This window comes from Heterodontus francisci, chromosome 20 (assembly GCF_036365525.1).
Source record: "Heterodontus francisci isolate sHetFra1 chromosome 20, sHetFra1.hap1, whole genome shotgun sequence".
In the NCBI taxonomy this organism is placed as follows: domain Eukaryota; kingdom Metazoa; phylum Chordata; class Chondrichthyes; order Heterodontiformes; family Heterodontidae; genus Heterodontus; species Heterodontus francisci.
The window spans coordinates 36,678,698-36,694,329 of NC_090390.1; the positions used below are offsets into that span (position 1 = coordinate 36,678,698).

The 15,632-nt window shown below is 42.4% G+C and overlaps 1 protein-coding gene across 1 annotated transcript in view; it reads right to left on the bottom strand.

The window, feature by feature from the left end:
• Positions 1–943: 943 nt before the first annotated feature.
• Positions 944–15,632, bottom strand: part of LOC137380866 (solute carrier family 35 member G1-like) — an 18,019-nt gene continuing 3,330 nt past the window's right edge. Inside the window, exons 2-3 of the mRNA XM_068053275.1 lie at positions 12,397–12,577; positions 944–7,579 (exon numbers count right to left, since the gene is read on the bottom strand). Of these exons, the coding sequence (XP_067909376.1) occupies positions 6,820–7,579; positions 12,397–12,577 (941 nt within the window). The 3' untranslated portion in view covers positions 944–6,819. The remainder of the gene's footprint in view (positions 7,580–12,396; positions 12,578–15,632) is intronic.

Below are 15,632 nucleotides of genomic sequence, written 5' to 3' on the forward strand. Positions count from 1 at the left end.
CCATCTGCCTGCAGCCAATACCATAGGCCCTGTCCCAAAGTGGGGTTGGGGCTATTGTTGTAATGGGGTGAGTATGGAGTAAATGCTAGAATGTACTCTCTGGGATTGCCATGAACTTGTGTGGGGTTGGAGAGGTCATTAATTTTAATACCAATGCTAGGGAACCTGCAACACTGCGACAGATCCATTGTGCTTACCTTGACTCACAGTCTGGAAAACCCAGGGGAGGTTGCGAACTCCAGGCAGCATAGGGGTGGGGCACCAGGTCCTCCCTGATAAATCCTCTAGCCCCATTTATAAAGGGAAGTGGGGCCACTTGCATCTTTAGGATGGGCTGTACTGCCCAGTGCCACATGGGGTCCCTCCGAGGGCCAGGGTGAAGTTAATACCCAACATAGGGGGTCCCTGCCTCTGTGTCACAGGTCTCGTTTGGGCTGACCCCACAGGGAAAAGGCTCGGGCCTGGCCCTCACCTAATCTGCAGCCTGAAGTTACCGTAAGAGTGTGCCAGAAGGGTCGCAGAGTTTCGGCTGCAGTGTATCTGCTATGAGTACATTGGAAAACGTTAATCAAATATCTGGTGTGGTTCAGACACAATCTAGTGAATCCGAGCATTAAAAGGCATGAGTTAAATAATGTAAAAGTATGACTTGAGTTGGAATAGACTCCCGAGTCTAGTGTTTTGTTTTGAAGAGGGGAAAGCAGAAAACATTTGAAAGGGTTGCAGCCTTAATTTTGTAGGGCACATATTAGCTGCTGCTGAACCATCCAGAGAGATTTCATTTCTAAGCTCACAAAGCTAAAACAAAGGAAGTGACTCGGGGGAGGAGCAGAATACAAATGCTACAATAGCAAGGAAATGTTATATTACAGATCAGGAGAAGGAACATTTAATCATGTGATAACACAAACACAGCCAAATCAACCACATAATGTCTGCCATAAATGTTTCATATTTATTGAGAAAAATACACACAGGACATTTCATTGCAGGTATTTATGCCCAGTAATTAGAAAAAAGTTACTCATACTGAAAAATTTAATTTAAATATATAGTCTTCCAACAAAGTCTATTAAGTGAAAATACATCACATTTTTCTCAAAAAATTTAAAAAATATATTTTAAAAAGCAGTTGGAAATACCTTAAAATAGCATTCATTGTCATGACTGAAATTTAGGACATTATAAAAACTTTGTATCTGTAAGATCGTCTGATTATATGATTGCAGGTATTAAACAGAATTTATAGCACAGAAGTAGGTCATTTGGCCCAACTGGTCTATGCTGGTGTTTATGTTCCAACTGAGCCTCTCCCGACCCGACTTCATTTAGCCCTATCTGCATAACCTTCCATTTCTTTCTCCCTCATACGTTTATCAGTTTCCCTTTAAATGCTTCCAGGCGATCCCTCTCAACAACTCCATATTCTAACCACTCTTTGGGTAAAGAAGTTTCTCTTGAATTCTTTGGTGGATTTATTAATGACTACCTTATATTTAATGACCCCCTACAGATATGTGACTGTAGCATCTTTTTCTATTACTGGTTGCTCTGTGCAGGCTATGCAAACAGTATCATGTGGTTAGCAAGGGCAAATCAGATCACAGAATCCACACAGACCAGTCACCCATTCTAGACCCAGCCTGAATTGCCTCTCCATTGAACTAAGTGGAAAGGAAAGTCCGACTGATTGTATAACAGGTGGCCGGTCTCCCACCACCACTGAAGGTAAAAATCAGCCATACACTGTCGCCATGTTGGATTTTGGCAGATTATTCAATGGGGAAAATATTTAAATAAGATCAAGAGTTCGATAATTTTGTCTAAAGCAGAGAGTGTCATTGAATCTCCAAGTTAACTAATTTATTTTTTGAAAGGAGCCCTTGAGAAAAACAAACAGAAAGGAGAGAAGGCCAGAAAGCAGAGCAGAGGTTTATCGCAGCTGTGGAGCATCAAGGAGGAACTAGTAAGTAAAACATGAAAAGAAGCAACCGTGTCTATGGCAATGAGCTCATAAAAGGGAGAAGACTTTGAGAGAGGGGAAAGCACGCTGGGAGACAGAAAGGGCTGGCTTCTTCGAACGACAAACTAAGCATTGTTTAGCAGCAGCGGGTAGTAACGAGAGCTCAAATTATAGGTCAGGAGCAATGGGAGAACAATTCACTCCAAAATACAAACTGATGACTTAAAGTATTTCTTCCATACATTTGGACTGAATATTGACTGTTTATTTGTGGTGGACACTGGTACTTTATGACTCCTGAAATCTGGCAATGTATTCACATGCAGACCCAATCATGACAGCCTTTGAACTCTTCTCCCTCTCACACCAACATTTTATGTCAGTTGTGTCGTCTTTGCTAAAGCTATTCCCTAATAATTACTGTTAGTATATAATAAAAACAAACATGAACATGCCACCCACTGTGTTCAGCTAGTACAAACTGTACACATCATTCAGCCCAGCTTCATCTACAGTGAACTCCCCAACTGCCATATGATATCCTACCACAGTAAATCCATATCACTGGGCACACCTTTTACTAGGGGCTGCTCACAGAAGGCCTTATGTTGCCTCAATTAACAAATGTAACAAAATGTAGCTACATATTTGTTTATATTTCACATTAACTAATTTTACACTGGAGATAAACAAGATTTGGTGATATACAGTTCATTAAGACAGCAGTGAGTCAGTCATTACTCCAAGATCCCCTTTTTGTTTCCGCCCTTTTGTACTCTACCATACCAATACTCCTGCTCCCAATTCATGGTCTTATGAAAGATGTTGCGATGAAAGATTAAATAAATGGATAAAAACGCAACTGCCTTACGTCAAGTTAAATCATTGTTGCAGGACAGATACAGAAGACAGAGATAGAGGGAGGTAAAATTTTCAATGCATCAGCTACCTGGCGCAAACAGGGAACACAAAATAAAACTGGAAACTACATAATCCCATTTCCTAGTTTTCTACCAAGTTAGCGGATGCAGAATCATGGGCTGGAAGTGACAGCAGCTGGTGCAGCAAACTCTTTATCCTTTCTTGTTGCGATTTTAAATGTGGAATTTGCAGAGAGGGGGGCGGGGGGGGGGGGGGGGGGGGGTGTTCAGCTGCCTATTTTAAATGAAACATCCAATAGGATTGACAAAGGGTTGCCCCAGAAAGGCAACTGCACAAACGGTCCCTCAGATTAAGGAGGAACCACCCATAATTAACCATAAAATTTAAACAAGCAAAAATAAACTCATAATTTCAGTCACAGTACTAATCGATATCAATAGAAGCTATTCCCTGCAGTGCCCAACAGTATTGGAAGTCCCCAAGCCTACATGTTCCCTCTCTAAGGCCACCTGTGTATGGACCAGACTGTGAAAGAGAGGCAGGCAATAACAACAAAATGCATTTATATAGTGCATTTAATGTAATAATGTCTCAAGGCTCTTCATAGGAGCATTGTCAGACAAAATCTGACACCGAGCCACATTAGGAACTATTGGCCAAAAGCTTAAGAGGTAGGTTTTAAGGAATGACTTAAGGGAGGAGACAGAGGTGGAGGGGTTTAGGGAGGGAGTTCCAGAACTTAGGGTCTAGATAACTAACAGCAAGGGTGCCATTGGTGAAGCAATCAAAATTGGAGATGCACAAGAGGTCAGAATTGGAGGAGCACAGCGTTTGAACCAACAGGCAACATGAAGCTTTGCAGAAACGGCGAGGCAGAGAAAATGGAAAAGGCAGTCAGGCAAGCAGCAAACAGAGACAACAGAAACAAATAAAAACTGGTGGGTAAACAACAATGAAAAACAGCAATGGTATACAAGGCAGGGAATGGAGGAGAGAAACATAAAATAAAGACTGGAGGATAAAAGAAAATGAGAGAAAAAGAGAAACAAAATACAAAACTGACTTGGAGAAAATCTCTTGTAGAATTTGAGATTACTGATGGCTTTTTAAAAATGTAATTGTGGAAAATCAAAGTCTTGTAAGACCTGTAAATAGTTCAACAAAATCCACTGCAAACTAACCACTGATATTTAGCCCACAGAACATGTAACTGCTCTATATGGCTGGATATTTGACAGCATGTCTATGATCTTTGGTGAATAAAGAATCCTATAACCTTGTTCCTCTTAACAAGTTCTTCATACCCCTCTCCTCTATCTCCAAAATATGGGAACTCTTTTCTAGTCTAACCTATAAATGAATTAGTTTATAACAGACAAGAGAAAGACAGACACCAAAGCCTGGAAATTACTGGGAGCAATGTTATCATGGAACAACTTAAACTCGTATCAAATTCCTCTCGCTGCTATTTTAAATGGAGGAACTAACTGTTTATTTAAATGGATTAACACTTCCATTAAAAATAGTGGAGGGGGGAAATTTGATATCTAATGTGTTAAACATCTGTACAATATCACTCCCAGTCATTGCTAGCTCATTGGTAGGATCATTTCAAATTGGAAAAAAGGCAAAACAATTGTGCAATACTTTTAAGTTCTTTTGTCCATCGAAACCTTCATATAGGGCTGAATTTAAACAGCCCCTCGATGCCGTGGGTCGCAGCAGGGGGGCCCATAAAATTCTACGGGGATAGGCCTGCCTTGACTCCCAATGTCGAGAAGGGCTCGCTGCATATTTCCGGTGGCGGTGGGACCTAGGCGCGACTCCCCGCCGCCAAGCGGCAGGGCCGTCAGCTAAATATTCAAATGAGCAGTAATGAAACGCAATTTAACTTACCTGCCGCTGGTAGCTGTCCCACGTCGATTTTACTGCCGCCGATCAAAACCCGCGCACCTTCGGAACACCACACTGGGGGGGGGGGCGGGGGCGGGAAAGACAGGGGTGAGGAGTAAAATTATCAGGGTGGGGGCAGGGTGGAAAACCTTTTTCATTGGGTGTGGGGATGGTGGGAAGGGGTTTAGGGTCAAAGGGAATAAATTTCATAGGGGTGATGGGGGGAGAAGGTGATTACTGCTAACTAATTTTTTTTTGGGGGGTGGGGGGGTGGGGGGGGGAGGAAAGACCAAAAAATTACTATGTGCATTGGGGTAGTTGGACAGGGGATTGCAGGTGTGCACAAATCTTAATATAAAGTTTCACTGACCAGATACCTTTAAAAATGTCAAATTTAATCTTAGGGCTGGAAGCCCCTTAAAAATGGAGCTGGTGCCGACACTGTTGTCAGAGACGTGGCGGCCGCCCCATGTCATCGGGGGTGGCCACTCTGCCCCCTCCATTTAAATGAGTCCCCACGGCACATCTGTCAAAAGGCCACTGCTTTCACAGCGCTTGGCCGCGAGCACGCACGCGTGCTGATAAAATTCAGCCTATATTATTGCTATTTACACAAAACATTTGTTTCATGCTTTATGAAGTGAGGTTGTTTAACACCAGACAAAATAAATAACCTCGCAACTTAGTGCAAGTATTTAAGTATAAATATAATTCAATATTAAGAGTTGATCCTCCATGTGCACATTCTGATGTTTGCTACAAAAGGTAGTTGCAGAAGTGGCCAAAACTAGTGAAATACTCTTCTGCAAATTCAACAGTCCTTTTCTATGTGGGCACAGTGGCCTGATTGATTATTCTGAATGCACTGTATGCTGTATTGTTGTGATGACACTGTGTTCTATATGTAGAAAACTGGAACTTAACGTGTACTCAGCAGTTCTGGTTACCGTTTGGAACATGCTGCAGAAGGCTGGTCAGTTAGCACCTTTAATCGTTAGCTTCATAATCAGTACATATATACTACAGGCTGCTGGATAACTGTAGAATGGTGTATTGAGTGAACAAAATTAACTTGGTTACTCTACACTAAACTGTAATCATATTTCTTCTTACATATGCAGCATTGAAGTTTTATCTGTTCTTAAAGTGAGAACATTCTGAAGGATCTACTTTTATCAAACAGTTTGCAGGTTAAATAATTCTGTAGTTAATTTATAATTTCAGAAAATCACACATCTATAGTGCTGGAGCCCCATCAGAATACTAAAAAAGAAAGAGCTTGCATTTATAGAGCATCTTTACTGACCTCAGGAAGTCCCAAAGTGCTTCACAACCAATGATATACTTTTGAAGTGTAGTCCTTGGTGGCAGCCAATTTGCGGACAGTTAGGTCTCACAAAGAACAAGGAGATAAATTACCAGATAATGTGTCATTGTTGAGAGACATACGTTGACCAGGACACCAGAAAACCCACCTGCTCTTCTTTGAGCAGTGCCGTGGGATCTTTTACAGCCACGTGAAGGGGAAGACAGGGCCTTGTTTTATCATCTCACCCACAAGGCGGCACCTCCAACAAGCAACATGCCCTCTGTGCTGCACTAAAGTATCAGCTCAGATTATGTGTTCAAGTCTCTAGAGGGATGCTAAATCCCATGACCCTCTGACTCAGAAGTAGCAGAGTTACCATAGAGCCATAACCGACACCCATATAGGTCAAGGACAGTCTGCTGAACTCTGAAAGAGTATGTTTGTCTAAATAACAAAGTATGAGATTTTGAACTATCTTGTCACAACTGTGCTTCGTCAAAAGTATACAATATTACAAAAAATTTAATTTTGATTCTTTAAAAATAATTTTTAAAGATTAACAATTTAAATAATTGCTCTTATTCCTGTATCATCCTGAGAAAATAACAGTTAAGGGTATGAGTATTCAATTATTGTATTCAGGAAGCAGATAATCAGTTACCCTTGCCTTTCTTAACAAGTTGCTTCAGCGTTCCACCAACAACTACATTCAAATTTTGCCTATCTTCCCGAGCAGATCTTCTACTTCATTACAAAACATAATAAGCCACGGTTAATTTTGGCTTTTCTTGGTCTTTCTGGTGCTGGTGTACCATTTCCGGATAGCAACTCCAGTGGTGCCAACTGTCACACAAAGTGCTCCTCCCAAACTCCACCAGGTGGGGGAATAATTGATGAATAAGTACTGAAGTATAAAGGCCAGCACCACTTCCGTGGTCTTCACAAGAGCCACGGATGCAGCCTTCTCAATCTGCAAGGCTTTTGTGAGAAAGATCTGACCTCCCAATCCACAGACGCCAATCAGGATAAGAAATGCTCGATCGATCCCACAGAAGGGCAGGCGCCATTCCTGAATGACTGAGACCACAATCACGGATAGAACTAATCCAATCACTGAGTAGTACCAGATGGAAAGGACATAATTAACGGATTTGCCCATTTTCCGAATCACTGTCAGCGTCATTGCCGCACAGACTGCACTTCCGAAAGCAGCGGCAGTCCCCTTGATGCGACTCTTGTAGTCGATTTCAATTCCAGAAACCTGTGAGCCAAAGAGAAATGGAGGCTTGGCGATGAGGATTACCCCAGTTAAAGTAAAGGCAGTGAAGACAGGATCCCACAAAGTGCATTTTTCCTTCAGAAAAATGCATGCAAATAAGGTAACAAAGACCGGGTTACTAAACATAATGACCGTCGCATCGGCCAAAGGCAGCTGTTGAATGGCATAGAAGAGCAGCATCATAGCAGTAGCACCAAGGATCCCTCGCATGAAAATCAAAATTCGTAATCCCTTTGGTCCCAGCAAGTCTAGTCTGCAAAACAACGACAGATTTTTAAAGCATTAAAATGTAGTGCAAGCGTTTCTCTTAACCGTCATACATTTTTTTTTTACCTTCAGTTTCTTGATTTGGTTGGAGATTAAATGGGAACTATTTCTTGGCTTAGCTTTATTTACAAGTACTGATTTTCCCCATTCATTTTCAAATTGCTCCTGCCAACGGTTGGAACAAATTACATGTTAGTTCTGAACGTCTCACATAACTGATATCACAGTCTCGCACTCTGGAGATCACTAAAATCCTACCCTTGTGCAAGAAGGAATCAGCCACCATGTGGTGCTGCAGAGTACTGCAGGATAACAGTAGCGAACAATAGGGAGAAATTTTAACTGTTGGGGTGGGGATGGGAGGTTTGACTGCTGGACCACACCAGTTGCCCACCTGATGGGGCTGGAAGGAGGGAAAGTCCATCTAAAACCTCACAACCATGCCATCCGTGGTTTATGGGTGGGGGAAAAACGGGCATCTACCATGGCTTGGGCTTTGACCCAGGAGAATGATAGGCCCGGGGGAAGGCAAATGCATAAATAATGGTGTGGGGTGATAGCATGGGAGCACAGGGAGGCAGTGTCCCACATTATTTGTGCAGCCCAGAGAAGCACTTCCGTTAGTACTGGCCCAGCAATAGCCGTTTTAAAGTTACTGTTTTTGTGCTGCTGTGTAAAATCGGGCACAGTTTGCACAGTACATTCTCCTATCTCCCAAAATGGCAATTGAGGTCCTGTGCCCATCATAGGACCCCAGTTTGCATATTAAAAGGGTTCTACCGCCTGAAGCAAGCAAGCATTCCAGCTGCCTAATAATAAGCCCCTTTCAGGATGGTGTCAGCTGGATGGTGAGCAGTACAAGGCACTGAGTTTTCCCTTGCAAATTTGGAGGCACCTCTGCTTTGGTTACACTTGTACATCCAATGAAAATCTCCCCCTAGGAATTTCACAACCTTTCAATGGGCCAATTTTGTAGAGTATGACAGACCAAAGCAGACAGCAAAAGCCACAAACAATAACGTTTGTGTGCCTGACACCAGATTCCCGAAGCAGCTGTTCTACTCAGAACTTGGTCGCAGCAGCAGACTCCCAGGAGGAGAACGGAAACACTTGAGATGTCCTCAAAGCATCCCGGAAGAGATCAAACATCCCGTCAACTCGTGGGAGTCCCTGGTTCGTGACCATCCTAGATGGAGAAAGCTCATTCGGAAAGGCATCGTACAACTCGTGGGACTTTGTCAGGAACATTCGGAGGTGAAGTCGAGGCGTTGAAGGGAGCGCACAAACCTCCAAGCTACTCATCTACCTGACCCTTAAGCACCATCTGCCCCTCATGCGGCAGTGTCTGCAGATCATACATTGTATTTATCAGCCATCTCAGAACTAGAGCATGGCTACCCGACCTGAACCAGACGACATGTGTCGGGTTCGGGTCGGGTCGGGTCACTTTTCCGGGTCCGGCATTCGGGCTCGGGGCGCATCGGGCTGGGTCGGACACAGTGACAGCCAGGCGTCAAGGTGGGAAATGTGCATCCGGACTCCGCACTAGCCTGTAATGAGCGATTCCATCCAAGGTAGAGCACAACCTCTTTAATATAATCAACTTCATTCTGGTGGTCGGGTTGGGCGCGGGAAAAAAAAAAATCAAAGGACTTGAGCCGGGTCGGATGTGGCTCTGTCGGGCTCGGGTCGGGTTGCAATTACACACCCGAGTAGGCCTTAACTCAGAACCCATCGAACTAGAGTGGAAACAAGTCACCCTCGATCACAAGGGACTGCCTAAGAAGAAGAGTATTTTCCAGAAACTCTAAGGAGCAGTAATGTGGGTTTACTGCAAGATTATGAATGGCAATTATTGTACCATTACCACTGGAGTCCCCAAGGATCTGTCTGTGGGCCCCTCCAATTCCTCATTTACATGCTGCCCTTTTCCAATATCATAGGGTCAGCTTCCACATATATGTCGACGGCACCCAGCTCTACAAATGCATCACCTCTCTCATCCCTTCCATTAATTTGGTGTTGTCCAAAATCCAGTCTTGGATGAGCCGTAATTTCCTCCAGTTAAATAACGGAAAGACAAAAGCTGTTGTCTTTGGCCCTTTACTCTCAATTCTCTCCTACTTCAGCCCATGTGCTGATGAAACTCTCAGCAATGTCTTTGCTACTTCCAGATTCAACTATTTCATTGAGAAAGACAGCAAGAAAACGAAAACAAGAGAAAGAGCAAAAGAAAGAAAAATATTTGCACGTGGCTTTCATGACCTCAGGACATCCCAGATCACTTTACAGCCAATGCGGTACTTTTCAAGTGTAGTCACTGTTGTAGGAAGTACAGCAACCAAAGTGTGCACAGGAAGATCCCACAATCAGTAAAGAGATCATGATCATACGTCTTTTTTAAAAAAGTGATATTGATTGAAGAAAAATTATTGGCCAGGACATTGGGGAGAACTCCTTGAAATAGTATCATGAGATCTTTTATGTCCACCTCAGAGTGCAGACAGGGTCTCTATTTAACATCTCAACTGAACAATGCCACATCCAACAGTGCAACACTCCCTCAGTACTGCACTGCAATGTCCAACTCTCTTTCTTTCTCTCTAGAAAATTGGTTGCAGGAGATTGGCATTGAACTGTGCATTTTTATTTTGAGTTCAAGGATCAGCTTTCTTGGAGAGTTCTTTTTTTTTTTAAAAATAAATTAGAATTCCATTGGCAAGTCAAACCATAAATCTCATCGCAAGAGCATTTCAATACAACTCCAGTAGCTTATGCAAAGGATTATCCTCTGCCATGTCCAGCGCAATGCCACCAAATACATCTTTCCATCCCCTCTCATTTCAGTATTCTGAAGAGATCATTCCCTCCATGACACCCTTGTCCACTCTTCCCTCACCACCAATACCCCGCTGCCCTTCCCATTCCACCTTCCATGCAAGCACAGGAGATGCAACACCTACTCTTTTACTTCCTGCCTTCCCATCTGTGCAGGGCCCCAAATACTCCTTCCAGGTGTAACAGCGATTTATTTGTATTTCTTTCAATTTAGTATATTGTATTTGCTTCTCAAAATGCAACCTCCCCAACATTGGGGAGATCAAATGCAGATTGGGGACCAATTTGCTGAACTCCTCCATTCAGCCCTCAAGTGTGATGCTGAGCTTCCAGTTGCTTACCATTTTAGTTCTCCACTCCCACTCTGACCTCTGTCCTCAGCCTCCTACAATGTTCTTATGGAACTCAACGAAAGCTCAAGGAACAGCATCTCATTTTTCGATTAGGCATTTTATAGTCTTCTAGACGCAACATCGAGTTCAACAATCTTGAATCCTAACCACTGCTTCCAATTTTTCAGACAGCAAGTGCTGGTAATGATCCTGCTCTTCATTAAATTACTCCTGCATTCCCCCCTACCACAGACCTTCCACTTTGTTCTTTCCTCCTCTCCCACCTTTCCTTGCCTCTGTACTTGCTTAAAACTTGTTAAACCTGTAACGATTTCCAGTTATGATGAAAGGTCACAGTCCTGAAATGTTAACTGTTTCACTCTTCACAGATGCTTACAGGCCTGCCAATATTTCCAGCATTTTCCATATGTATAAAACTACATTTTTAATGACTTCCATTATCACTGTTGGATGAATATAAAGGGCGCCGTGGTCAGAACAGTGGTTCATTTGAGCTAGTCTGCAATCAACATCAGGACCCAATGGGAAGTTCACAAGTCCAGCATTGGCCTGAAGGTCAAAGATTCAAGGCCTTTTAGGAAAGTTGGAGATGCAGTCCATTGAGAAAGTGAAAATCTGATCCTGGATGATGAAAATCCAGAGTTGGGAACACTAGAAGCCTGTCTGGAGGTCTGGAAAGGATCAGATATGTCTTGCGTTTAATTAAGATATTAACTTAATTTGTATTATATTAAACTACTTCAGTTTAACCATATTAAAAACTAAATTCTCCCCTGACATCGATCCTTGATCTGATATGTCTTGCTGTTGTCTTTTCAAGTAACAAAATAAGCAACTCTAAAAGCAATCTTGAATATATTTACTTCTTGCCATGATCTTTAAGTTTGAATGTCTCAAACAACCAGGAGGTAATTTCAGTATTTAAAATCAGGATTATGTTTAGTCCATATCATCAGCATTGAACTGACAAGAGAATAAATATATTTAAAGATGGACAAACCACTGAGGCCAAATCACTCAATATGATATTCCAGTGAGTTGCCAGTCTCCCATTGTAGGCCTAGCAGTAAGTACTTGGTAAATGAGTTTGTCTGGGATATTTAAGCCAATGTATTTTTCCCACAAACGGCAATGCACCCTGTTGTATCGCTCAGTACCACAGATTAAAGTACAATTACCCCATTAATGCATCAGGAAAGCTTTAGCTTACATACAAGATAGAAAGAAAATGATTTTTTACTTGTTTGTAACCCTAACCATGATATCCACAGGAACATTACACAAAGGTGGCAACAGTTCAAAAACAATTTATGCTTTTGCAGCTAAAGTCTCAGTTCTCAGCGAACCAAACTGGTCAAATTTGTTTACCTACACTGTATGCCTACAGTAAACAAATATTAACAAGCTTTACATCACTGTTAAAGGGACAGCTTGGTAATTTATCGAATCTTGAGGGCTGTAAAATTTATAACACGCCCCTTAGAATTGTTCCACAAATTACACAGTTTTACAAATCCTAAATATGATATATGTATTTCATTATGCTAATGGTAACTCCAAACATAATACTTGCATCATATAGCAAGCCACGCGATGCTTTTTTTGTACTTACTCATTATATACAATGATGGGCCATGTAAACAAGCATTGAAATAAACATCGAATCCCACTGATTTCCAGAGCATGAATGCCTTCAATCTTCTTCACCAAGAGTGAAGTGACTGAAAAGAACAAACAGGATAGCAAGACATAACATAATCCAAGCCCCACCCATTTGGGCTTCTTCTCTGTTGCTGAAAGGAAAAAAAAAAGAAAACTAATTTACCAAAAATGTTTTAATAATAGATATATAATATCTACAATATAGGAGTATCATAGAATTAACAGCAAAGGAACAGGCCATTTAGTCTGTTATGACCAGGTGAGAAAGGTGTCTAGGGGTCCCTCTCAGCTTTCACCTGGTCTTACCATAACAGGGTTTAATTTTAAACACACCGTGTTTTTAGCTCCCCCTTGGTGAATCCTTGTTCACCACTTCCCAATTATAAGGCAAAGAAACCAGCACAAACAGGCTTTCTTGGGTTTAAAGAAGAAAAGTTGAAATTTATTCAACTTAAACTCTAATTCGGTTGATGCCTACAGATACAAGATGCGCCCAAGCTCGCATGCATATGTGATACACACATGCAAACAGAGACAGAAAAGAGAATAAAAATAAAGTAGAAAAGTTTGAGACAATATCGGAAGAGTTTTTGCAACGGTTCTTCAAGCTCACTGTACAGTCCTTGATTGTAGGTAGACCTTGCTGTTCGTTGGGGCCCAGTATTCTTCTTAAACCTTGTTCGCTGTAGGAGACTCTCTCTTGGAGTTCATGTGTCTTCAGTGAATTCAGAGGCTTGTAAGAAAGAGATGGGAGCAGACAGGAGAGAGCTTCTCAGTCCAAGAGTAAATAGACAGAGTTCAAATTGTCCGTACAATTCAGTAAAGCCCAGGTTGCCAAGAAGGTTAGTCATGTGACTAACTGGTCTGACCACGTCTTGGATTGTATCACCTTGGAGCATTCCAGAGACTGCTCCTCTTACAATACCCGGTGATCAAAGGTCCATTGTGGGTTGAATGGGTCAGGAATGGTCCTTTTTCCTACCAATCACCATCTGTTAATATGCAAATGTCTTTTCCAACCACGGCTGATCTGTTTAACAACCCTTTCTTCACTATAGTAACAGTTTAAAATCAATGTTCATGAAAAAATTAATGTGCCTCGTTCTCAGCAGGTGGGGGCCTAGCATGACAGGTCAAACTGGACTATGCTGCTGATAATGTTCCACACCAGCCTCCCCACAGTCTACTCCATTTAACCCTATCTGCATAATCAACATATGCATTGTAAACAGTAACTTTACACTGAAATTTATACAACGATGGTTCCAGTCAGGCCCGACTCAAATTCCAGTTCTCCTGCCCAAATTCCTCTCTTAGTAAAGCTTAAATGTATGAGAGCATAGACAGGCCCACCCACACTCAACATTTAAATCAACTCCAAGATAAGTTTTAAAAAGTGCTCAATGAACTCAATCTGTACTGACTTGCATTCGATGTGGGGTAAAATCCAGTGGGTGTGTCTCTTGGCTTCTCTCTGGTTTCATTCTGGTCTCTAAGCTACACTGAAACCACTTAACAGTGCCACTAAAGTTGCATTATAAATCCATACTTTGTTAAATCAAGTTGAGGGGCTATGACTTTCCTGCTACCTTTTCGTCTATGCAAAAATTTTACATTTAAATAAGATAAAACATTTCAACACATTAGTCCTCCATATCTGGGATAATAAATAGAGGAATAGAATATAAAAGCAAAGTGCGCATGCTAGAACTTTATAAATCACTGGTTAGGCCTCAGCTTGAGTATTGTGGACAATTGTGGGCATCACACTTCAGGAAAGACATAAAGGCCTGTTTTTCATTCGTTCGTGGGATGTGGGCGTCGCTGGCTAGGCCAGCATTTGTTGCCCATCCCTAATTGCCCTTGAGAAGGTGGTGGAGAGCTGCCTTCTTGAACTGCTTGAAACAAAAGAACAAAAGTACAGTACAGCACAGGAATAGGCCATTCGGCCCTCCAAGCCTGCGTCAATCTTGATGCCTGTCTAAACTAAAACCTTCTGCACTTCCGGAATCCGTATCCCTCTATTCCCAGCCTATTCATGTATTTATCAAGATGCCTCTTAAGCGTCGCTATCGTACCTGCTTCCACCACCTCCCCCGGCAGAAAGTTCCAAGCACTCAGCACCCTCTGGCTAAAGAACTTGCCTCGCACATCCCCTCTAAACTTTGCCCCTCTCACCTTAAACCTATGTCCCCTAGTAACTGACTCTTCCACCAAGGAAAAAAACTTCTGACTATCCACTCTGTCCATGCCGGTCATAACTTTGTAAACCTCTATCATGTCGCCCCTCCACCTCCGTCGTTCCAGTGAAAACAATCAGAGTTTATACAACCTCTCCTCATAGCTAATGCCTTCCAGACCAGGAAACATCCTGGTAAACCTCTTCTGTAACCTCTCCAAAGCCTCCACGTCCTTCTGGTAGTGTGGCGACCAGAATTGCATGCAATATTCTAAGTGTGGCCTAACTAAAGTTCTGTACAGCTGCAGCATGACTTGCCAATTTTTATACTCTATGCCCCGACCGATGAAGGCAAGCATGCCATATGCCTTCTTGACTACCTTATCCACTTGCGTTGCCACTTTCAGTGACCTGTGGACCTGTACGCCTAGATCTCTCTGCCTGTCAATACTCCTAAGGGTTCTGCCATTTACTGTATACTTCCCACCTGCATTAGACCTTCCATAATGCATTATCTCACATTTGTCCGGATTAAACTCCATCTGCCATTTCTCCGTCCAAGTCTCCAACCAATCTATATCCTGCTGTATCCTCTGACAATCCTCATCACTATCCACAACTCCACCAATCTTGGTGTCGTCCACAAACTTACTAATCAGACCAGCTACATTTTCCTCCAAATCATTTATATATACACTAAAAACAGCAAAGGTCCCAGCACTGATCCCTGCGGAACACCACTAGTCACATCCCTCCATTCAGAAAAGCACCCTTCCACTGCTACCCTCTGTCTTCTATGACCGAGCCAGTTCTGTATCCATCTTGCCAGCTCACCTCTGATCCCATGTGACTTCATCGTTTGTACCAGTCTGCCATGAGGGACCTTGTCAAAGGCTTTACTGAAGTGCATATGGACAACATCCACTGCCCTTCCTTCATCAATCATTTTCGTCACTTCCTCAAAAAACTCAATCAAGTTAGTGAGACACGACCTTCCCTTCACAAAA